Raw genomic sequence first — 23,913 nt, forward strand, 5'->3', positions numbered from 1 at the left:
CATTTTAAATTTTAAAATAATATTTAATTTAACCTCTAAAAATCCATTAACATTTAAATTTGAGTCAATCTGAGCCAATCCTAACTCAACCGAAAAATTTTCAATCCGAAAATTTTCCAACCCGAATCCGATTTTGGATCTGTTTTTTTTTTTTGATAGATCGTGTTAAATCATCAGGTCAGATTCATTTTTAATGCTCCTGAGCATCATCAAGGATTCCTCAATTAATTTTTTTAATTCAGATACCTAAATTATTAGGATCATATTAACTTAAAAATGATCCATTAGGATCCATAAAAATTTTCCATCGGATAAATCCAGAAGCACCTAAGAATTCTAAGAGACGATTCATTCGAACCTTTGTTTTTTTTTAGAAAGCCCATCCATCTATTATCATTGTACCATACTTTCAAGGGCAAAACAAAAAAAATCTCATACCTTGAAAATATTTAAAGTTGTTCTAATATGTTAAAAAATATATTAAGTAATTAAAATTAAAATTATTTTAATATTTCTCAAAATTGCTCAAAAAATTATTTTTATTTGGTCATAATTATTTTGATCAAAATTGTTTTAGTTAATTTTAACTCATAAAAAAAAAGTGGAATTTAAAGGTGAAAAATCTCGTCGAGCAATAAAACTGGAATTGATTGAAGTTTGGATGCTAAATTGGAAACGCTACTCGATAATAACTCCGAACACGAGAAAAAACGTTTTGACCTTGAGCACAAGACTCAAAGCCGCGTTGCTCCAAGTGATAGAGAAATGGAAGAAGAGCGGCGAAGAGAGAACAAGGGCTTCGACGACGAGGACGACCTCTGCTTTCTTCTTCTTCTTCTTATTCTCCTCCTTCGTTCTTCGTCGTCGTCCTCCTCCTCCCATGGGCGACACTGTTTGGGGTTTTGCTTCTCGTGCTGTTCCTCCGCTACTGCTTGCTTGAACCTTGTCCGCCTCTACTCTACCGCCGCCCCTTGTCCTAAGTCCACATGCCTTGGTGGAACTGGAAGAGGAGCCCTAGGCATCTCCTCTCGTCTTATTCTCCTTCCTCAGCCTCCGTGCCCACCTCTCCGGGGAGCGCTGCCGGCGGTGGCGGTGGCGGCCGCAGCCGCCCTAAGGATCCCTGCGTTTACCCCTCCACACGCTTCCAGCCCCAACCAATCCTTACCCGCCAGACCAATCTCCGCCGTCTGACAGAACACGAGCTCAATGCGTTGTGCCAGGACGCTGTGGAAGAGGCGTCGAGCTCCACATCGGTGTCCGGGTCCCCCAGTAACCTCGTCGCTATTGCCGCCGCCACGAATTCTACTCCTATCTCTCGCTCTCCCAGCGAACTTTACGACGTCCAGTTGCGATCGGTTTCATCGCGTATTGTGTTGCCGCGACCGCCCCCACATCCAGAGTCCTCTGTTAGCGCTTCAACACTAACGGAATTGAAGTCGGGGCAGGATTTTTGTTTCAATCCCGCAGAATCTGTGCGCGGGCCTCTTCCATCACCCTGGGAGGATTTTGGCAAGACGAATGGCGTTGGTAGAATTGGCGCAGCTACGGAGTCTACATCTCTGGATTCTCTATTTGGGCGGTATGCTTTTTGTTGCCTTCTTGCGCTAAAGATTATTTAATCAGCTAATGATTATATTTCGCCTTGTTTCATGGTTTCAAGTTAACGATTATTTTTCTTATTAAATGGATGCTGTAGTTCTCTATTCAATTGCTGATCATTCGGAGATGAAGTGAATTCATATGAAATCTTTTCTCAAGTAGTTTGTCTTATGATTGTGGAGATCCCTGACATTCTTGTGAAACCAAAAAGAGATGTAAAAAAAAAAGTTCCTTGACGTTGACAATAGAGGGGTTTGTTTCATCTTATGGTCACTTAACATGTTTCTTGTACATAATGGACGGATTATACTCTTATAACCACACCATGGAGAGGAAGGTTTAGAACGACTGCATCAGATTACTTTTCTGCTGTCCACTTTACTCCCTTACTGGAAGTCATGAGCTAATTGTGTTCGTATAAGGCCCAGATGAATAGAAAGCCCCTCCTCTTGTTCCTTTTCATGTCTGTATTTTAATAGAACTGCAAGAATACTTCATCTCTTCCTTGAGCAACTTATATTTCATGCATAGAAGTTATATGATATGTCCACATGCTCCAGCATAATAAAAGACAAATGTTTATCTGGTTTGACAGCTATTTGTGTAAAATTATTTCCTGGATTCTTTGGTTTTGGTACTTGGCACATTGATGATGTCTCATGTCGTTTCATTGTAGCACGTCATCTCATGTTTACCCAGAGCAGGAAGATATACTATTGAATAAATCATCTATTAGAGATCGGAGGCTGCCCCAGGAACCAAACTATGCCAGCACGAAAGACATCACATTGAACATTCCTGCAAAAAGTGTAATCATCAGTGAATTTTTAAGTCCTGCTGGTAGTCCCGTCCATACCCCTAGGCGATCCACTGGCGTAGCCTTTTTGGCTTCTTTGATTGGCACCCGAGGTCTCCATGTCTTGTCAGCGCCAGACATCCCTCATGATAGTGTGGCTGCTTTCTCTTCTCAGACTTCACCCAAGAAAATGCAGAGTCCTGAACATTCTCCAGTTTATAGTTTGGCAACTAAAAGGCATATCTCAAGACCTAGAAATCATAGTGCACCAGCATCCCCATTGGACATAGCAATGCACTCAGAGAGCTTGACTGCATGGCATGATAGTGGTGGAAATGTAAACGTCCACCCACTTCCTCTCCCTCCTGGTGCTTCACCTTCTAAACAATCAGCTTTGTCTTATCCTTGTTCATTGAAAGTAGATGTTCCAGTAGTGGCAAATCAATGGAAGAAACGAAAACTAATTGGGAGTGGAACATTTGGGAATGTATATGAAGCCACCAACAGGTAGATATTTATATTTTAAAGTTGATAAAATGGTTTCTTGTGTCTTTATATAACATTTTTTGTATGCTTTTAACAGTTATAGTGGTGCATTATGTGCGATGAAAGAAGTTAATATAATCCCTGATGATTCCAGATCAGCTGAATGCTTGAAGCAGTTGGAACAGGTTAAATTCTTCAAATTATCCTATGACGTTGGCAACTGAGTAATGCCTTTAGTATTCATTTATGCAAAAGGGTTCTTAGCAATTTCATTTTTGAATCCCACAGCCAACTATCATGAAAGCTGTGCTGCAAACTTACTAGCTGTTTTGTGACCCTAGGTTCTAAGTTAATTCTGTATTCATTTTGATCTATTGCCTCATCATTAGTTAACCTTTATTATTACATAAAGCGATCACACTTTTTCATGTTCCTTATGTGAAAATTAAGCTTGTTCTATGCCCTGCAGGAAATAAAGTTCCTTAGTCAGTTTAAGCATCCAAATATTGTTCAGTACTACGGGAGTGAAATGGTGTGTATTAATTTGTCATGCTACACTCTATTATTTTTCCTCTTTTTTAACTTTATATATTAATTCTGTTTTTTCATGCAGATTGAGGATCAGCTTTACATTTATCTAGAATATGTTCATCCTGGTTCAGTTAATAAATATGTTCGTACATATTATGGAGCAATGACTGAATGCATAGTGCGCAGTTTTACTTGCCATATCCTTAAAGGCTTGGCTTACTTGCATGATAAAAAGATCATGCACAGGTCAGTATCTTTGTAAAAACAAGGATCTCTTTGAGTTATATTGCTATTCTGTTATATGTTTACTCCATTAGTGCACTAACTGCACATACAATGGAATTTTGGTGAGTAACTAATTCCTATTAGATACAGAATTCATCCAAATTAAGGAGGTCCATAACAAATTGATAAATCTGTATGGTAAAAGCAAAAAAGAGTAGCAAGGAAATATTTTAGGTTATGGAATGGTTTCCTAACACAACAATCGGTCCTGCAGGGATATCAAAGGAGCAAATTTGCTTGTTGACGTGAATGGCGTTGTCAAGCTAGCTGATTTTGGGATGGCAAAGCATGTAAGTGCTTGGTAGCATTCAAAGTGGAAGGATAAATCATCTTCTTCCATGGTTATCTACTTGATGTTGCATAAATAAGAATGTTCCTTGAGGAATTGTTTACATGAGGAGAGAAAGGATTGAAGGATGAGGGGGAAGCCTGTGGCCTATCTCTCATTAAGGAACTACACTTTGGAAATTCTAACTCTAAACAGGGTCTAAATATGGTATAACATCAGGGAATTTATCATGATAATCATCACATATTCTGACTCATGAAGAAACTATAAATCTAGAACAAATAATATGGCACAAACCCACTATGCCTATAAATGCCTTCCTCATGCGCTAGTCACTATTCCAAGGGCTAGTAGCCACCTGTGATTTACCTCATCCGTGTTGGTACTGGGACGGGTTGGCGGGGGTGTTAGGGTGAGTGTAGTCGCCTTTTTGCGAACTTATTAATACTTGTACCTCTAACAGAATTAACAGGACGATATTTAAATGATCTATGCACATAAATGATATTCTAGCATGCTTTTGACTAATATGTTGATTTCATTGTTCAGCTAAATGGAGCAACAACTTGTCATTCAATGAAGGGATCTGCATTTTGGATGGCTCCAGAGGTAACTACTTCTCTTTATTATAGCATCCATTTCTTTTTCTATAGTATTTTTTTTATGGGTGCAATGAAATGCATCTTTAATTACTGTTGGTGGAGTCTGTGAATGGTGATATGATACCTGTGATAGGTTTAGGTTTGGGCTTGGGTATAGGTGATCTTAGACATTATAGTAATACTATATTCAATGCAAAGTTTCTGGCATTAGTTAATTTCTTCTTTAAGATATAAGGTCTGTCTCTTGCTCTAATCAACGAATTTTTGCCATCCCTGTCTATTTTTCCTTTATCTACATTTATACCTCTCATATTTAGCTTTCTTATTTATCTTAGACTTTTGTCTATTCAATGCAAAGTTTCTGTCATTTGTTAATTTCATCAGTAATCATCTAAGGTTGTTATTGATGGTAATAAGGTGTTTTCTGTATGGCTGTCGGTAGCAACACTTTCTGATTTGATTATGATTTTCAAGTCAGCGAGTTAGTTAATCAACTTAAAATCTCCCTGCCCAAGGAGTAAACTGCTTTGAAAATGGTTTCTGCTAGCAGAATTTATCAAACCTAGTAGACTCTCTGGCTTCAAAGTATTACTTTCCATATTTAAGTTTAAATCGATCCATTTCAATTCAGGTACAGCATTTATCACTATATAGATCTCAAATTACTTTTTTGTTGCAGATGTTAAAGGCCACAATGAACAAAGAAATTGTTTATGATGTTTCTGTTGACATCTGGAGTTTGGGTTGTACGATCATTGAGATGTTCACAGGGAAACACCCATGGAGTGATCTACATGAGGTCTTTATTCTTTTATGGCTATGTTGTTGACATGTTGCAGCCTTTTCAGTTTAAGTTTCTTACTACTAGTCATCCCTTTTTTAGACACATTAATTATTTCCTATTTTGATTTTTTAAGGAACTTGTACTATAGGTTTGTTGTGTTCAATTTCTCATGTATGTTGTCAGACTTTAAAATTCAGACATATGTATTAGAATTTGACGACACTAACTCCTTACTCAAATAAGGCTGACTGAGGCTAAGGGAGTACGTAACTTATTCTTGACTGACAAACACTTGACTGATTCTTGCTTCTATTTTTTGGGTTTTAAGTTTGGTGCTAAACATTCAGTGAGTCTGCTGCAGAATAAGCCACCAGTTGGGAGAAGGCATGCACATTCTAGGAGCTAATGCATGTTTGGAATTAATTGCTCGATCATACATACATAAGATAAAACAAGTAATGTGATTGGTGAAGCAACAACTTATCCCAAAGAAAATAAAACCTTGTTTTTCCAGAATTTTTTTGCTGAAGAATCAATATGTTATGGTTCTCTGAGGCTGTTCCTTGTCTCTGTCCTTGAGAATTTCTTGTGCAAAAGGACAATCAATTTTTTTAGAATGCACTTTATGGATTTTCTTACTTCATTTGGTGATTTTTATTTCTATTACAATGTGCATGTGAATTATATAAAGCAATTCACCATTATTTTTGTAGCTTTCATATCTTTTTATCCCTGCGGATCTGAAGTAAATTTATTTATGATTAACACAGGCTCAAGCTATGTTTAAAGTCTTGCATTATCATCCACCAATACCTGAAAATTTGTCCAAGGAGGGCAAGGACTTCCTCCAGCGTTGCTTCCGAAGGAACCCTGCAGAGAGGCCAACTGCTAATTGGTTGCTCGAGCACCCCTTTGTACAAAACGTCCAGCAGCACAGCCTTAATAGTCCTGTCCAGCCTATTACAGAGATCAAACCGACTGTATGTCTCATTCTTCCTCTGGATACTTCTAAATCATGCTATTTCAGCATTTTCAGATAAACTGAAAAAATATGTTTCTTCTATCACAGGATTCTACTCATAGCCCAAGCAATAGAGGCACACCCAAACATTGCCCATTTGTGAAAAGGAAACCTACAGCCACTCGGTAAGCTTGCTATATGTGATCCTAACTTGATTTCTTTTGGTTTCGCATTTTGGGCTCTATTTAACATTGTTTTATTAACAGTGATAATGGTCAATCTCCATCTTATCCTGAGAAATTCGAGTCAGCTGCATCTCATCTTTCATCTCCTTCCATCCCCAAAAACTTCGCTAGTCTATCCCCTCCCTCAAAATTCACAGCATCAAATGCAGCTGGCTCTTCAGCACCTACTCAACACTGGGCTTTGCCGAGTGCAAGGAAACTTCAGTCCTATGCACGACACAGACCTCATGAGAAAGATTATGCAACTTCCTTCTAAAATGGAGTGGCTATTTTCCATAGGATGGGTGTCTGAGACTAACAACTAAATAGCTAAGATCATGTAACCATTTGTGATATAATCTCTAGTTCAACTCACATTCCTACTTCCTAACCATGGCCAAACAATTCGTCGACAAAGAATTCCCCAGCCTTGAGCTGTGCTGAAGTATGAGAGAAAGCTGGTTTTTGTATATTGCAGTGCTTGCCGAGTCCATCATTATTTACTTGAATGCATCATGTATGATAGTGTCAATTTAGGTTTAGAACTCATTTGTTTTCTTGGATTTCATAATGTATTATGCCCTTCGTCTAATACAAAAGCTTAAAATGCCCACTGCCAATTGCTGAGACATTTGCCATGGACGCGTAGTGTATATATGATTTTTTGTCTATGCTATTTGCTTTCTTTTAAACAAAATACTCTCATTGTACTGATTTTTTGTCTATGCTATTTGCTTTCTTTTAAACAAAATACTCTCATTGTACTGATTGTATCTGCATCCCCAAAGAACTGCAATCTGTAAATAGGGAATAGGATAGATGAAATGAGAGTGAGAAAAGAGCCCTCATAAAAGATTTCATTGAATTTAGTTTCATTTTGTTTATTATAGACCCCAATGTTCTTGCCAACATCGACAACGACGCCATAAACACAGTCGGAGCTATAGTAGATCGATACTGATTCATGCCATGGTTAGTTATCCACATCAAAGATATTAGGGTACAAAGATTTTGGTAGCAAGTCCAGGATTAAAGGAAGACAAGGAACAAGAAGTACAAATGAGTATTATAAAGAAAAGTCTGATTAATTACTCAAATCTAACCACTCAATTACGCACACAAATAGGTTCCAAAATCAAAATCTCATATTACATGTTACTGAAATAAATCCCCACTCGCAATCTCCAGAAACCGTGGTCATCTCGCCATGGCTCAAGAAGCCATGGAAAGTTGAAACCTTATTATCAAGCCCCAGCTAGCTAGAGGATCTACCAACAGATGCTACGAAGAAAACGTAAATTACCAACAAACTGCATTCTCTCTGCTAAACCGCTTTGACCAGCACAAAGAGAGGCCTGCCACCCAGTTTGTCACGTCCCTGTCAACCCAACAAAAAATGTCATTCATTTTGTCAATGAAAACCTCGCACAAATTAAATGGCGGGCGAACAGTAGGTTTCCCATCTAAATTGGGCAGAAAACAAAGGGAAATATTAGCTACGGAAATCTTTCAGTCACTTTGTTTCAGCTTCCCATTCCTTCCCTCATAGGACATACAATCTAATTGTTTCTTTCAGGCTTTTATCATGCACTCAGTTAACAAACCTTCAGCTCTGGCAATTCAATGACACAAGCACACTCGACCACTTCAGCTCCAACACGATCTGCAAATAACAGAGAATAATAATCAAAATACAAATGACAGTTTGATTGGGGCATTTATATATAAACGAGAAAACTAAAGAGAGAACCAGTGGAAGAAAACCCACCGAGGAGCCTCATAGCAGCAGCTAATGTTCCCCCAGTTGCAATTAAATCGTCAATAACAAGTGCCCGATCTCCTTCCTGAACAGCTCCTACATGCATCTCCATTTTGTCTGTACCATATTCTAACGAGTATTCCTCAGAAATAACTTCCCCTAAAGCCCACACAAAAATTTTAGTAGATTATCTACACAATGTAGCGATAACGGAAACCTGATTGGCCAGGAAAGAAATATACCAGGCAACTTCTTTGGCTTTCTCATAGGGACAAACTTTGCTCCAATAGCCAATGCAATGGGAGGGCCAAATATAAATCCTCTTGCCTCAATACCTGCATATATCAAGTATATCCAATCAAGAAATTGAACCAATTACTGATATACTTACTGCCATATCGATGAGAAATCTCATTTCAGTAAAGTGCTCTTGTGATAATTTAATTTGGAAACTAGAAATACATTGCATGATATAATTTGATACGACATAATTTAAAGCTGATGAGAATAAATTAGGCCCCATCGTGCAAACAAAGAACATAATATGAAAGCAATTCATGTTGGATGCCTCAATTTTTTCAGTCTCCGCCTTGTACATAATTGAGGCGCCCAGACACAAAGCTAATCATCAGAAAAATATACAGAGATAAAGTGCTTAATATTGAGGAAAAAAAGTAATAGTGGGTGATTACTTTGCTCATTCTCTATAGAAAAATCTTGGTTTTTTTTAGGTTAGTTGCTTTCTTAATCTCAGTTAACAGGATAGTACCATCCTGACTTAATCCGCTTGGAATTCTACGAATTCCTAATAATTCTTTAACTGAAAAGAACAATGAAGAACAACAATATTCCTAGTCATGAGTTTCAAAAACCAAAGGAAACATCACATCCGACCAAACAGCAAGCGAAGCAGAACAACATTTTACCTGCGACCACTGAAATTTCTTTATCTCTGTATCTCTCTACGAACATATCGATCGTATCCCTAAACGCCTCAGGATCCAGCAACAGGGTCGTAATATCCTGAAACAAAATACCTAAACCCAACCCAATCCAACCGATCAGACACCAAAACCACCCATCGTGACAGCTCATGGAGCCCCGGTCAGAAAAAAGGCTCCGACTAACGGAACTACAAATTTGAAGATCGCTTACCCGGCTTGGGGAAGTCAGGGATGACGCGTATGGAGGAGGCAATCCGCCGCAGGCGGTGGTCCTCTGCTCCGTCGGAGGCCATGGATCGCTTGCAAATGAGGGGAAAGGGTTTAGCGAGGCGAAGAAGGGAAAGGTAGGGCCGCGACGACAGCGACGGGAAAAGAAGGGAGAGGAGACCGAGGTTCGTGCGGCTTTGCGGGAGAAAGAATGTGGAAAATTACGGCCGATGTAAAGCCAGCGTTGCGTTTTAAATTCCAACTTACACTTGGATCTTCGACCGTCCAAAGCAAAGGAATGTCTGATTGAATCCGGCGAGGTCGATATTCGAATCGGTTTTATCGTGCGTGGTTTGATAAAATATCATATTTTATCTATAGGATTAATTTATTACGAACTTTGAATTTTTATGAAATCTATGAACGATTTTAAGCGAATCTATCTATCTGTCTATCAGCAAGATTGCCCCGTGACGTCCACATCATACTCCCAATTAAACTCATCGATTAGTTATCCTCAACTTTAAAAAAACAAAAAACATAATTCTCCACCTGTTCCTCGACCCAATCCCGAATCCACCGCATCAGATGCTGACTAGGATTCTCAACGTCGTGCCATGCATGCATCTCCAAATTTTTATCCTAGATTCTTAGTCAAATTCAGAACTCACCTGTATTCGAATTAGACTTCATACATTTACGTATACGTATCTAACTCATATTCAAGTCAATATCTTTATTCAATCAAAACAAAATGATCTAACTCTACATGGACGCAGTCAGAATTCAAATTTAGGTGGGTTAACCATCCACAATAATTAATATAATTAATTAATTAATTCAAAAATATAAAAAAAATATGTAAATATTAATTTTCCTAAAATATGGAATATAAGTATTTAATATTTAATATATTTAAAAACATGAGAAAATACAATTGAAAGTGTGCTATTCTTTTTATAATCAAACTTATTTATTATCACATCCTTATCAATTTTTTTTAACTAACTCTCAGTATGTATATATATATATATATATATATATATATAGAATATCTTAAAAATATATTCTATAAGACTACGGTTAGAAAATATAAAATTTAAGTAATACAAACAATTGACTTTCGATCAAGCTAAAAGTACATAAATCAGGAACATTATTAGTTGAAGTATCAAAAATTGTGAGTAAACATAATAAATTGAGTAATTGACTATCATTGAATAAGATTTGTTTAAGCATGAAAAAAAAATATATTTGACATCATATTAATATATGTTAAATAAAAATATAAGACGTAACCTCTATTTGCAGACCTAGACTTATGTTGCTCGTTGCTTGGCAAGGCAATGATCTCCTCCCGTGCGGCCACTAGCAAAGCTGTTGCTCGTCACCTAATGAGGCAGTGTTTGCGTTGCGTGCAGTTGCTTCGCGGGAGATCGCACGCAAAATGGTTGTTGGTCACTTGACGAGGTACCCTTGACTCATGAGCGATCATTGCTCGTTGCCCCGTCGACTATCACTCGAGCGGCCGATGCTCATTGACTCTTTCTCAACGATTTATTTTGTTGAACAAGAAATTAAAAAATCTAGATTACTTTTAAATAATGAATTTCTCGCAGCAGAGTAAAGGAGACCATACAACGAGTATATTTAGGATAAAAAAGAGAGTTAAAATTAATATATTTATTAACTTATAAATATATTTATAATGACTTTTATAAATTTATCATTCTAATTTGATATTAAAAAAATTATTTTTGAATTTGATATTTTAATATTGGTCAGCTCATGAAAATGACCAATTAATGGGTTTATACGGGGCTGGTGCATTAAAAAAAAAAAATCAAAATTATTAATTACATTTTCAAAAAAAGGAGGTGGGGTTGGAGCCCACCCTACCCAAGGGTGGCTCCGTCCCTTAGCTCTATAGTTTATTTGTGAAATATATGGTTCATGTTTTTACATATTCAACTAATTGATTATGAATAATCACTGAGCAAACGGGGGAAAAAATCTAACGAGTAGGGCGGTAAACTAGTGAAGCGGAATTAAATTTCGAGGTGTTCAAGTTTATTCGATAAGATAATCGAGTCAAATTAAGCCAAACATAAAAATAATCAAGCGTTTGAAATGATTATTGAAGCTTGACTTGATTTATTTTTGATGAACTTAATTTGAGTTTGATTTATTTCGATGTTATTGAACTTTCAATTCAAATTTAACTTAATGTTGATTCATTTAAATGTTATCAACCTCTCAATTCAAATTTATTTGACTATTTGAAATTTTTAGTTATTTAATTAATCATTGTGTTTGATAAATTAAACTTATTTATTTATTTTATTTTTTTATTATTTACTATGTTGATGAGAATTTTATTAATAACGAGCTAAACACATAATTCAAATTTATTTATTTAATTTAATTAGTTGTTTAAATTTATTTATTTAATCGATTTTATATATGTTACATGAATATAAATAAATTTTTACCCAACCAACCGAATACGAAACTGGTTCATGAAGTTGAATTCATTTACTGCCATAATAATTAGATAGTTGCACATAGAAGAAGCATAGGTGTGAATTTAGAGGAACAAGAAAGGGAATCGGACAGATGTTGCACATGCATATAAAATGCATGTGGGCGGCTTCTCTACCGAAACAAGGAACACATGGAACCTAGAGCTAGCGCAATTGATCACCCTTTCTAGATGTTGAATTCAAAATTAGACTCTTCCTTCCCGCGTTACGAAATTGACAAACTAACTCTACCCACAAAGCCAAGACCTATGCATCAGTCTGACGCCTCAGTTACTCTCCGTGACAAAGCCATGAGGTTCAGACATTTCCACCAAACTCACTACTCTCCTTCCTCTCTGGCTCCAGGCAACTCCCTCCCTGCTTCCTAACATTGACTTCTACTTACTCTGTTCTATTTTCCTTCACTTTATCAGAAATAAATTAAAGTAAGCTACGTCGTCTATTTGATCGTATCTGTTCTCGTCTATGCACTCTACGATCGACACAAGTAACCATTAGTTATATCGTGAGTTCGTTGAAGTCAACCGTAGTTGTGACAGTTCAAAGTTAAGCAGCTGAAAAGTCCAACTACTCGTCCCGACTTCCTATATACCATCCCCCCATCCGCGTCTCATTTTCATTATTAATTTCCAATCCTCCGAATTCAATGGCAACCGAGATGGCTTCGTCTTCCACAATCCCGCCGGAGATGAGCGACGAGGAGTCCTCGCTTCAGCAAATCGAAGAGTGGGCGAAGAAGAAGCGCTCCAAGCGCAGCCGCCTCTTCGATCGCCGGCCCACAGAAGAAGAGTATCTGGCCTGGTGTCTAGTCATGCTCGCCCGCGGCGGACCCCGCCCGCCCCTGTTGACCGAGGCAGTTGCGCCGGCGAAGCTCGAGCACAAGTGCTCCGTATGCGGAAAGGCCTTCGCCTCGTACCAGGCCCTCGGAGGTCACAAAGCCAGCCACCGGAAGCCCACCACCGACGAGCCCCAGCTCGCCGCCACGTCGACCGGATCTTCCTCGGCCGGCACTGCGGGAGGAGGAAAGGTGCACCGGTGCTCGGTATGCCAGAAGACATTTCCGTCAGGGCAGGCGCTTGGCGGGCACAAAAGGTGCCACTACGACGGAAGCCTGGTTAGCGGCATGGCGACGGCGTCGGAGGGCGCGGGCTCGAGCCATCGGGGATTCGATCTCAACATGCCTGCTCCGCCAGAGATCGAGTTCGACCGTGTCACGCGTTGCTTGACGGCGACGGTGGCGACCGAGGAGGAGGAGGTGCTGAGTCCGCTGGCTTTGAAGAAACCCAGACTCCTCATTCCGGCTTAATTGATCGATCGAGCTAGTGATATATTTATTTATTTATTTATTATATTTTTAATTGAAAATAAATTAATACACATTTCAAATTAGTTCTTTGTAGAGAGAATTATTCATTCATTGAATTGATTGTAGTACATGCTTGATGATGAAATTTCATCATCTCACTTTATTATTTTTGTATTGTGTAAGCAGTAAAGTTATCTCCACAAACTAAACTAATCATGGCACAAAACCAATCATATATAGTTTTAGTTGTGCTTAAAGTTTCGAGTCAATCTAGACGCCTAAGATAAGGAACAAAAAACAAAGAAAAGTATGGATCGGGTAAGGATTAGGCAGATATGATTATGGTCGGGCTTGGTGGTTAATTAATTGGGGAAAGAAATACTAATTAACGTTGATAACGCACAACTTAATGGTCGGGCTTTTAAATTAAGCAGTGACCTTTTGGCTTTATTGACGCAGAAATTGTATGACCTTTAACTTGCATTAAGTGGGTCCGAATAAGATTATATTGTTTTCCATTGTTCTATGAATATAAAATGACTTCAAGGCTTTTTAAAGGGAAAGATAAAATGGGCATCTCAGAAGAAGAAAATTACATTAGTGTTTTACATTATGCAGTCCAAGCAGTGGTGCATGTCTGTTTGAATTTATTGCAGTAAAATGATTATGCTTATTCTAAATGTCTTTTATAGGCCGTTATAAAATGATTATAACGGTCTAAGTGATTTTTGAGATGACTTAAAATTGATCATTTAATGGAAAAATAAAAGAGATAATGATTTTGGCTGATTTGGTAAATTTTCTATCTTGAATATAGTTTTTATATGTGTGAAATAGCGTTGTGCTTGTGTTTAATTTCTTGAGTATTGTGCTATCCCCCTCCTAGGGGTGTTCCTCTAACTAGTATAGGTGGATTTTTTAAGTGGATTATAATGTTTTTTTATTATTTTTGATAGTTGTTTTTTCCTCCTGCTCGGGCTCCTCCTCCTCGACAAGTCTTCTTTGATTGCAAGGATGATGAGAACTGAGATGATGACACCAGTTAATGTCGGGCCAACTCCTCCGGTGTGATCCCTCTAATGCTCAAATCAGTAGTCCGCCAAAAAGATAAAAAAAAAACAAAATGGAAGAAGAAGAAGAAGAGCTTGAGGAAGGAGTCTCCTTTACTAGTTATAAGAAAAAGACTCTTGTACCTTGGGATTATCGTCACATATGCTTATATAACCATCAAAAGAGGAATCTCCATATCATCTTCCTTCTCGCCCCTTCCATTCTTCCTGCTCAAGTCAGTGGAGACGTAGTTCCGATGATTCGAACGACCTATCCTTGACTGCCACGCAAGATGAAAAAGTTTCAAAAAGACCCCTTCTGACACTCCACATCTTTCCCCCATTCGTTGATCGCCACGCATTCTAAGGAAGGATTCGAGGGAACTGCCTCTGGGGTTTTTTCCCTCGATGATCACCACGTGGTAATAATCGAAGGATTAACAAGGCAACATTCTCTTAACAATATTGCCCTAGAGGACCATACATTATTGTCCTGTTATTATCCGATTAATTGAATGATATTGCTCGGCAAGTCTTGAATGATGCTGCTCTGGGGATTCATAAAGGAGATTGTTTGATCAATTCATGAAGGGACCCAGATGATTCATAAATAATATTGCACAGAGGATTGAGAATTTGTAGAACACTGAGGATATTGCTCAGATGATTTGATAAGAATATTGCCCAGAGGCTTAAGAAGAATATATAGAATATTGAGGATATTGCTCGACTAGTTCAATAAGAATATTGCCCGGAGGCTTAAGAAGCTAAGAATATGTGGAACACTGAGGATATTGCTTGGTTGGTTCCAAAAGAATATTGTCTGGAGGCTTAAGAAGGATATGCGGAACACTGAGGATATTACTTGGCTGGTTCAATAAGAATATTACAACAAGATTTAAGAAGAATATTGCCCGACCAACTTAATAAGACTATTAGACCTAATTACTATTAGATATCCTCCCTTCAAGTTAGACTGAAGAGTGCAATCAAATGAAGTCTAATTTAATATAGAAAGAAAAACTCAGCTACCATCATATATCTCTCCTTTAAGTCAGACTGAAGAGTATAATCAAATGAAATTTGTTTATTTCTATGAATAGCATTTTCTCCTATCACACAGCTACCAGTGTAAATTCATATTTTCTATCAGGAGAATGTTCTTATGGAAGTTGCCTCCATGGATAGTATGAATAATCTGAGTCCTTTCATAGCCAGGAAAGTTCCATGTGTTGTTTAGTGAAACCAGACTAACCAAAATTGTGTCTTTTACAAGTCCACAAGGACCATAAATAGACCTTCATGTGTCATGGAAGTTTTATGAGATACATAACAACTAAATACTTAAGAATGAAAGAAACGTGATCAAAGAACATTAGGGGGATACACCTACCACAGAAACATAATTTTCAAGATGTAGGTATGTTTAGCACAATAGCAGTTATGTGAATGCTTAAAAGTAGTGGTGTTAGTGCCCGGAGGCAATAGAAATATATTTGACGCATTGATTGTTGACTCGGAAGCACTAGTTACCTAACACTTAGGCCGTTATAGAAATACTCGAAAAGCAGTGTTGTTAGTACTCAGAGGTAATAGAGATATATTTGGTGCATTGACCGCTATTAATGGCTCGAAAGTACTAGTTATCTGGCATTTAGGCTATTATAAAAATGCTCGGAAGTAGTGTCGTTGGAGATAAACAAAAAATGATTGAATAATGGGGTATACGTAGAAACAATCCTAACATGATAGATAACTAAATGATCTAATTTTGCAAACATACCTTAACTGGGTCATCCTCTTGATCACAATAAATCTCTCCCTTGTACTTTTGCTATCATTCTCCAACTCTTTTGTTAGTTTGGTGTCAACTTGCTCAAATATCTCTCTTTTGACAATTATTGTCTCCTTTGAATTTGTTTTGTTTCTCACCAATATTGCATGACTTTTCAGATTTGTCATTAATGATGTTCGTGTTGATACAGTCTGACCTGGATGTTGTTTTGCTGTTGACACTGATTTAAGTTTGTATCAGATATTTAACTCAGATTAATTACTAATCTAGGTTGACTAGGTTGACCTGATTGAGAAAGTCCTAACTGGGATGTTAGACAGTTGGAAAGTCCTGGTGAGTGAAGCCAGGCAGATTGGAAATCCTGGTGAGTGAAGCCAGGTGAAAACCCTAGTGAGTGAAGCTAGGTGCAAGTCCTGGTGAGTGAAGCCAGGCAAGGGAAAATCCAGATGGATCAAGGGTGATCGGACATCTGGTATTGAAAAGTCCAAGAAGGAAGCTTGGCATGCGAAGTCAGAGAGGGCTCGGTAGCTCGTTCTCTAGGACCAGATGAAGTCGGAGAGAGCTAGGGAGCTCGTTTCTCCGGACTAGGTCAGAGAGGGCTCGACCCGGACTGAGTCAAGAAGCTGGATCGGTCGGCAGACCGATCGGTGGCTGGACACGATCGGTGCCGACCGATCGGTGAAACCTGGACACGATCGGTGCCGATCGATCGAAATCGATCGGTGGCTCGGCGATTGCGGTGGTCTGCGGACCGATCATCGATCGATAACCTCGTGATTTTTGATCGATGCGGAGACCGTCGAGGCGTAACGCAGGGCGGCGACATCGATCGGTCGGGACCGATCAGATTAGTGCTGATCGGTCCGCAGACCGAAGCTGCGCACATTCGAAAGGCGACATCTGATCGGTCCGGGGACCGATCAGATTAGTTCCTGATCGGTCCGCAGATGATCCAGAAAGCGTGGATCGGTCTGCCGACCGACCCACGGTAGTGTTTGCTTTGCATGCACTTTTCCTGATTGCCGTATTTGTTTTCACCTATCTGTTTTTAACCATCTGCTGTGAGTCTTTCGAGCTTGCAGGTTGCAGGTCACATTCTCATGTTTGGATTCAAATTAAGCTTCATTAAGAGAAGGAGACAAGTACTCTTTTCACTGTAATTTGCTGCAACAGATGCATTTGAGGCATCAACGTTCATTGGCAAAATCTGATTGCGATTGGGCTACTCAGTTTGACCTCTACCTATTGCGATTCTGCAGGCGTCGGTGATTCGAGCCAATAAAGAAGAGAGACACAAGAAGGAAGAAGAGGAGTTCAGAAAAGCATTCTGAACTCTCTGTCTTTTGTGATCAAGCCTTCGAGAAAGCAAGTTGGTGAAGCTGTGAGCTTTTTGCTGAGAAGGTTGTTGTGCGCTCTCTGCTCTGTTCTCTTCTCCGCGTGGCTGTAAGCTCATCTGATTATTCTTTTCAGCCACTGTAAGTCTTGTGCTTAAATCTATAATCAACTGAGACTTTGTTGAGAGGTTGCTCCACCGAGAAGGAGACATCTTTAGCCGGATCTTGTCCGGGGTGTGATCTACCGAAAGATCAAGGAGTCGTCCTCCTTACAGACACGCCGAGGAGTAGGGGCAAGTTATCCCCGAACCTCGTATATCCTTGTGTCTGCTGTGTGTGTTTGTTTTCTTTCGTTTTAGTTTTCTACTTCCGCTGTGCTGTGCTAACAAGTTTTTCTTTGAGAAAGATTGTGTTTAAGTTTTCAAAGAGGCTATTCACCCCCCTCTAGCCATCTAAGATCCCAACAAGTGGTATCAGAGCCTGGGGCTCTTTGATTCGGTCTAACACCCAAAAGAGCAAACAAGGATGGCTATGAAGGAAGGCTTTAGCACAAATCGACCACCCTACTTCGAAGGAGCAGATTTTCAATATTGGAAGGGCCGCATGGAGTATTACCTCAAGACCGACATTGCTATGTGGTTCTCAGTCAAGGAAGGTTTCACACCACCAAAGGATGAAGAAGGTAAGGAACTCGATTCGTCAAGGTGGTCTACCGAACAACTCCGCAAAGCACAAGCCGATGCCAAGGCTATGGTCACCTTGCAATGTGGAATCGCCAAGGACCAACTCGTCAAGGTAGGTCCGTTCTCGAGTGCAAGAGACCTATGGAACAAACTCATCGAGCTCCAAGAGGGAACTCGAGATTCTCGGATTGTCAAGAGGGACCTATTCTTGAATCAGCTCCAAAATCTAACCATGAAGGACAATGAAACGGTAAGTGAACTTCATGGGAGATTCAAGGAGATCATCAACGGTCTACACTCTGTGGACGAACGAGTGGAGAATCGCGATCTAGTAAGGTACGCTCTTAAATCTTTTCCTAGGAATGCCTTGTGGTCATCTATGGTAGATGCCTACAAGGTATCCAAGGATCTTTCCATTGTTAAACTAGATGAATTTTTCTGTGAGATGGAACTTCATGAGCTTGCTAACAAAGGTCAAAAAGAGAAGGGTATTGCTTTATTTGCAGGACCAAAGAGCAAGGATGGAAGAAGGAAGAAGGAAAAGAAGAAGGAAAAGGAGATTTCCTCATCCACCTCTTCCTCCGAATCCGATGATGAAAGTGGATCATCATCAAGTGAGATGGCGAACTTCGTAAGAAGGATTATAAGAAGAAGCCGAAGATACAAAGGAAAAGGTAAAACTAATGATCAAAATTTTGATAAATCTAATGTTATATGTTATGAGTGTAGCAAGAAAGGACACATTCAGAGCGAGTGTCCGAAATTAAAGAGGAAGGAGGAACGAGCCAAAAAGAAGGAGGAAAGAGCCAAGAAGAAGAAGGCTCTCAAGGCCACTTGGGATGAGTCCTCATCAAGCTCATCGGAGGAAGAAGAGAAGATGGAAAAGAGCACACGACAATTAGCACTCATGGCAAGGGAGGTTTCAGACTCCGAAAGTGAGGGAGATTCGAGCGACGCTTCAACCGCGGCTTCATCATCGTCGGATGATGAAGAGGTAACCTCTTCTCATATAGAAAAGTGTTATAAGACTATTACTCACTTATCTACATTGCTTAAAAAGTCAAAAACAGAAAATAAATTGTTAAAAGAAGAAGTAGAAAATTTGAGGGCCCTTAGGGAAGATGAGGTTGATGACCTACATCTAGAGGTCCTTGAGGATGAAAACAAGGCCCTGAAGGGTGAGGTTGAGAAGCTCAAGGAAATGCTTGAGAAATTCTCAACTAGCTCTAAGACCCTAGACATGATTCTAAATGCCCAAAGGGCGGTCTACAACAAGGCTGGATTAGGATACCAACCTAAGGAGTCTAGCTTTATTTCTTTAGTGTCAAGAACCCAATTTCATAGATCGCATGTTTCTAGGGTTCATGAGACTAGGAAGAAGGTAACAAAGGCATGAGTGCATAAGTCTTTTATTGTAGATGCATTAGGTCCCAAGATTTGGGTACCTAAAACATCTATCTTTCGTGTCCTGTAGGCATTGGTCAAGAGGGAGCGTCTATCAACTTGGTTTGTTGATAGTGGATGCTCCAAGCACATGACCGGGGACAGATCACTGTTTACAACCATTCAAAACAAAAGTAGAGGTAATGTGTCTTTTGGTAATAATGGTAGCCTTAAGGTTGTAGGAGTTGGAGACATTCATATATCCAAATGTCTCCATATCAAGAATGTCCTTCTAGTCAAGGGGATGACTTTTAATCTCCTAAGTGTCAGTCAATTGTGTGATACGGGTTACACAATTGAATTTCATTCAAGTCAATGTTTGGTTAAACACATTGACACACTTGACACGGTACTAGTAGGTACAAGGGTTGATAATATTTATCAAGTATCGTTTAAAAGTGCTACTAATGCTTTGATTAAGTGTTTCATGTCGAAAGAAGAAGAGTCTTGGCTATGGCATAGAAGGTTGGCACATGTAAGCATGAAGAACATCCGGAAGTTGGCCAACCAAGGATTAGTGCGAGACTTACCCAGCATCAAGTACCAAAAGAACAAACTATGTGATGCATGTCAAATGGGTAAGCAAACAAAAGCATCTCATAAAGGTAAAAGTGAGTACATCTACTGCCCTAGATTTATTACATATGGACTTGTTTGATTGTAACAATGTTATTTCATTGAATGGTAGTAGATATTGTTTAGTAATAATTGATGATTTTACTAGATATACATGGACTTTCTTTTTGAAAACTAAGGATCAAACCATAGATATTTTTATTTCCTTTTGTAGAAGAACTGAAAATGAAAAATCAACAACAATTAAAACCATTAGAAGTGATCATGGTGGGGAATTTCAAAATCATAGGTTTTTAGAGTTTTGTCAAGAAAAGGGATATAGGCATGAGTTCTCTACTCCAAGGACCCCACAGCAAAATGGGGTTGTGGAGAGAAAGAACCGAGTCCTACAAGAGGCTGCACGAAGCATGCTCAATGAGTACTCTCTACCGAGTTACTTATGGGCTGAAGCTGTGAATACAGCTTGCTATGTGCAAAACGGAATCCTGATACATAGGTTTTTAGGAAAGACTCCCCATGAACTTTGGTTTGGGAAACCACCTACAATTAAACATCTTAGGGTGTTTGGTTGTAAGGTGTTTATTTTGAACACCAAGGACCATCTTGGAAAGTTCACGGCTAAGGTTGATGAAGGGATACTGGTTGGGTACTCGCTCACCAGCAAAGCCTATCGAGTCTACAACAATAAGACTAAATTGATTGAAGAGTCCTCTGATGTAGCTTTTGAAGAAATCCCTAACTTAAATGATCAATCAAGGGATGTAGGAGAAATTCAATTTGAACTTAGAAGACTAAGTTTGAATGATCGAAACATAGAAAGAGTCGAAGTTGACTCTGATGTTGATGAGCCAAGGCAACAAAGAACTCAATCTGACCCTTTGCCTGATATTGAGTCCTTGCCTGTGCCTAGTGAGACCGTTCATGAGGCACCCCCAACACCAAGACAATCTAGGATAGCCACTAGTCATCCCCAAGACCAAATTGTGGGAGACATTCAACAAGGGGTTAGGACTAGGTCATTCTTTAGAAATGAGTCTAATGAAGTCGCATTGATTTCAGAGATTGAACCAAAATTAGTTGATGAGGCATTGCACGATCCTGATTGGATCTTAGCTATGCAAGATGAGTTAGGTCAATTTGAAAGGAGCCAAGTGTGGGACTTAGTTCCTAGACCTAAGAAGACCACCATTATTGGAACTAAATGGGTCTTCAAAAATAAGTTAAATCAAAAGGGAGAAGTTGTAAGAAACAAGGCAAGACTTGTAGCCAAGGGCTATAGTCAAGTCGAAGGTCTCGATTATGATGAGACTTATGCTCCCGTGGCCCGATTAGAGTCCATTCGTTTGATGCTAGCTTTTGCTGCACATAGAGGTTTCAAGCTCTATCAAATGGATGTTAAATCTGCCTTCTTAAATGACTTTATTAAAGAAGAAGTATATGTTGAACAACCACCGGGGTTTGTGAGTACCGAAGCTCCAAACCACGTGTACAAGCTCAAGAAAGCTCTTTATGGGCTTAAACAAGCACCTCAAGCTTGGTACGAAAGGCTGTCAACTTATTTACTAGAGAAGGGATTTGTAAGAGGTCAAATAGACCCAACACTATTTCTACGTAGAGATGGTGAAAATATTTTTGTAGCTCAAGTATATGTCGATGACATAATTTGTGGATCAAATAACAAGGGCTATTTGAATGAATTCATTTCTCACATGGAAAGTGAGTTTGAGATGAGTCTAGTAGGAGAATTGACTTTCTTCCTTGGACTTGAAATCAAACAAACTCGAGATGGAATTTATGTCCATCAAGCGAAATACACTCAAGAGATGCTCAGAAAATTCAATATGAGTGACTCTAAGGAAGTGTCCACTCCTATGGCGACAAACACTCGTCTTGACAATGATGAGAGTGGGAAACCAGTTGATCTAACGCAATATAGAAGCATGATCGGTAGTCTTCTATATCTCACAGCTAGTCGACCAGACATACTTTTTGCTGTGGGTATGTGCGCTAGATATCAAGTTTGTGCCAAGGAATCTCATTTAACTGCAGTTAAGAGAATTCTAAGATACCTTAAGGGCACAATTAGAATAGGTCTTTGGTACCCTCGTACGGAGTCTTTTGATTTGATAGGCTATACCGATTCCGATTATGCTGGATGCGAATTGGATCGGAAAAGCACTAGTGGGGGCTACCAATTTTTAGGTTCATCTTTAGTTAGTTGGTCAAGTCAGAAGCAACATTGTGTTGCTCTCTCCACGATCGAGGCCGAATATATTGCCATGGGAGAGAGTGTATCACAGTTATTGTGGATGATACACACCCTAGAGGATTATGGACTTTCTTATAAGGGTGTACAAGTGCTATGTGACAACATTAGCACGATCAACCTAACTAAAAATCCAGTCCATCATTCGAGGACCAAACACATTGAAGTGCGTCATCACTTCATAAGAGATCACGTAGCTAGGGGAGACATTGCACTCACATATGTTGAGTCAAAGTCAAACTTAGCTGATATTTTCACCAAACCCCTTCCGGAGAATGAATTTAGTCATTTAAGGAGGGAGTTGGGAATGTGTTTGGCTCCTTAGGTCATTAGAACTTCACCATGATTAATAAGGACTATTAAAATGACAAGAGTAATTGGACAATAATTTGGGCAACTTGGGAACATCTCACACAAACTATAAGGTTTAACAAAATATTTTTGTTTGCTAGAAATGGGGTGAGATGCTAGGAACAACCAAATTATTCAAAATATATCATGCATCCCTTGAATAATTAGGTTGAAGAGACATTAATTGAGTATGGGGAACACCATTACATAATTCATGTGTAATTGGTTCCTTGATCTTACTCATATATTCCAATCAAGGAACCTTGGTTGGACCTTTGTCTAACAAGTGTCTAACTATGGGTAATTTGTTGATTGATATTTTTGATTGATACTTAACATGCCTTGATTGAAAATTAGGACAAGTTGTTTATATTTTGACAAACTTGAACCTGATCATAGAGATGAGTTTAGCAAGAATATGTCTTGAACTCTTAAGGATCAAGAAGACAAAACTCTATATGGTTGGAGTTATTGTGAGGTTTTGTTTGATAAAAATCTGAAACTTTTGGATTATGAACAAGTTCAGGCCATAAGAAATCATATTTCGAATAGATTAGTGTTTGGTGATTCTTAAGTTCTAGGGTATGTCTTAGGGAAGTTCTGAATCCTTGAGTTACGGATTCTTCAGACTTCATGGCTCAGTATTTCAGTTACTGAAATTACTGAAATCGGGTTATCAGACACTGATCGGTCCACAGACCGATCAGGAAAGTTTGGATCGGTCTGTCGACCGATCCAGAACAAAGCCACACATTCTGTTTGGTGACAGACCGATCCAGAACAAAGCCAAACATTCTGTTTGGTATCTGATCGGTCCAGTGACCGATCAGCGCACGAAGGAAGCCACCTGATCGGTCCGGGCACCGATCAGGATGATCCCTGATCGGTCCACTGACCGATCAGGTGTCGCCGATTGACTCGGATGGATCTGATCGATCAGGATTTCTCCTGATCAAACAGCCGTCCGATCAAGCGATACTGGATCGGTCTGTCGACCGATCCAGAACGAATCCATAACTCTCTGTTCACTAACTGATCGGTCGAAGGACCGATCAGCTCTCTATGGTTCACAGGAAGGCCCCCCCTGATCGGTCCGAGCA

At 39.2% G+C, this 23,913-nt stretch overlaps 3 protein-coding genes across 3 annotated transcripts; 2 read left to right on the plus strand and 1 right to left on the minus strand.

Moving 5' to 3' along the window:
* The first annotated feature begins 706 nt into the window (after nt 1–706).
* LOC122034285 (mitogen-activated protein kinase kinase kinase 5-like) lies at nt 707–7,188 on the plus strand. Its single transcript, XM_042593471.1, has 11 exons — nt 707–1,579; nt 2,276–2,902; nt 2,979–3,066; nt 3,351–3,413; nt 3,495–3,658; nt 3,912–3,987; nt 4,536–4,595; nt 5,268–5,387; nt 6,143–6,352; nt 6,442–6,518; nt 6,600–7,188. Exons 1-11 carry the CDS (start codon nt 987–989, stop codon nt 6,832–6,834), a joined length of 2,313 nt encoding a protein of 770 aa, XP_042449405.1. The 5' UTR covers nt 707–986; the 3' UTR covers nt 6,835–7,188.
* A 433-nt stretch (nt 7,189–7,621) lies between these two features.
* On the minus strand, nt 7,622–9,683 carry LOC122034300 (adenine phosphoribosyltransferase 1-like). The gene is made up of 6 exons (XM_042593496.1): nt 9,472–9,683; nt 9,243–9,353; nt 8,559–8,651; nt 8,326–8,475; nt 8,162–8,220; nt 7,622–7,935 (listed from the first exon to the last, which is right to left on the minus strand). The coding sequence occupies exons 1-6, from the start codon at nt 9,551–9,553 to the stop codon at nt 7,882–7,884; spliced, it is 549 nt and encodes a 182-aa protein (XP_042449430.1). The 5' UTR covers nt 9,554–9,683; the 3' UTR covers nt 7,622–7,881.
* A 2,860-nt stretch (nt 9,684–12,543) lies between these two features.
* On the plus strand, nt 12,544–13,525 carry LOC122034293 (zinc finger protein ZAT10-like). The gene has a single exon (XM_042593484.1). It carries the CDS (start codon nt 12,657–12,659, stop codon nt 13,314–13,316), a length of 660 nt encoding a protein of 219 aa, XP_042449418.1. The 5' UTR covers nt 12,544–12,656; the 3' UTR covers nt 13,317–13,525.
* Nucleotides 13,526–23,913: the final 10,388 nt, after the last annotated feature.

The sequence above is a fragment of the Zingiber officinale genome, chromosome 1A (genome assembly GCF_018446385.1).
Source record: "Zingiber officinale cultivar Zhangliang chromosome 1A, Zo_v1.1, whole genome shotgun sequence".
Lineage (NCBI taxonomy): Eukaryota > Viridiplantae > Streptophyta > Magnoliopsida > Zingiberales > Zingiberaceae > Zingiber > Zingiber officinale.

Bases quoted from the DNA above. Each gene is read 5' to 3' on its own strand.
- LOC122034285 (XM_042593471.1), top strand. From the start codon at position 987: ATGCCTTGGTGGAACTGGAAGAGGAGCCCTAGGCATCTCCTCTCGTCT. The intron at 3,414-3,494 runs GTGTGTATTAAT...TTTTTCATGCAG, and splicing joins AGTACTACGGGAGTGAAATG to ATTGAGGATCAGCTTTACAT. The intron at 5,388-6,142 runs GTCTTTATTCTT...TGATTAACACAG, and splicing joins CATGGAGTGATCTACATGAG to GCTCAAGCTATGTTTAAAGT.
- LOC122034300 (XM_042593496.1), bottom strand. From the start codon at position 9,553: ATGGCCTCCGACGGAGCAGAGGACCACCGCCTGCGGCGGATTGCCTCC. The intron at 8,652-9,242 runs GTAAAATGTTGT...TGATATATGCAG, and splicing joins AGAAATTTCAGTGGTCGCAG to GTATTGAGGCAAGAGGATTT. The intron at 8,476-8,558 runs GTATATTTCTTT...TGTGGGCTTTAG, and splicing joins AAAGCCAAAGAAGTTGCCTG to GGGAAGTTATTTCTGAGGAA.
- LOC122034293 (XM_042593484.1), top strand. From the start codon at position 12,657: ATGGCAACCGAGATGGCTTCGTCTTCCACAATCCCGCCGGAGATGAGC.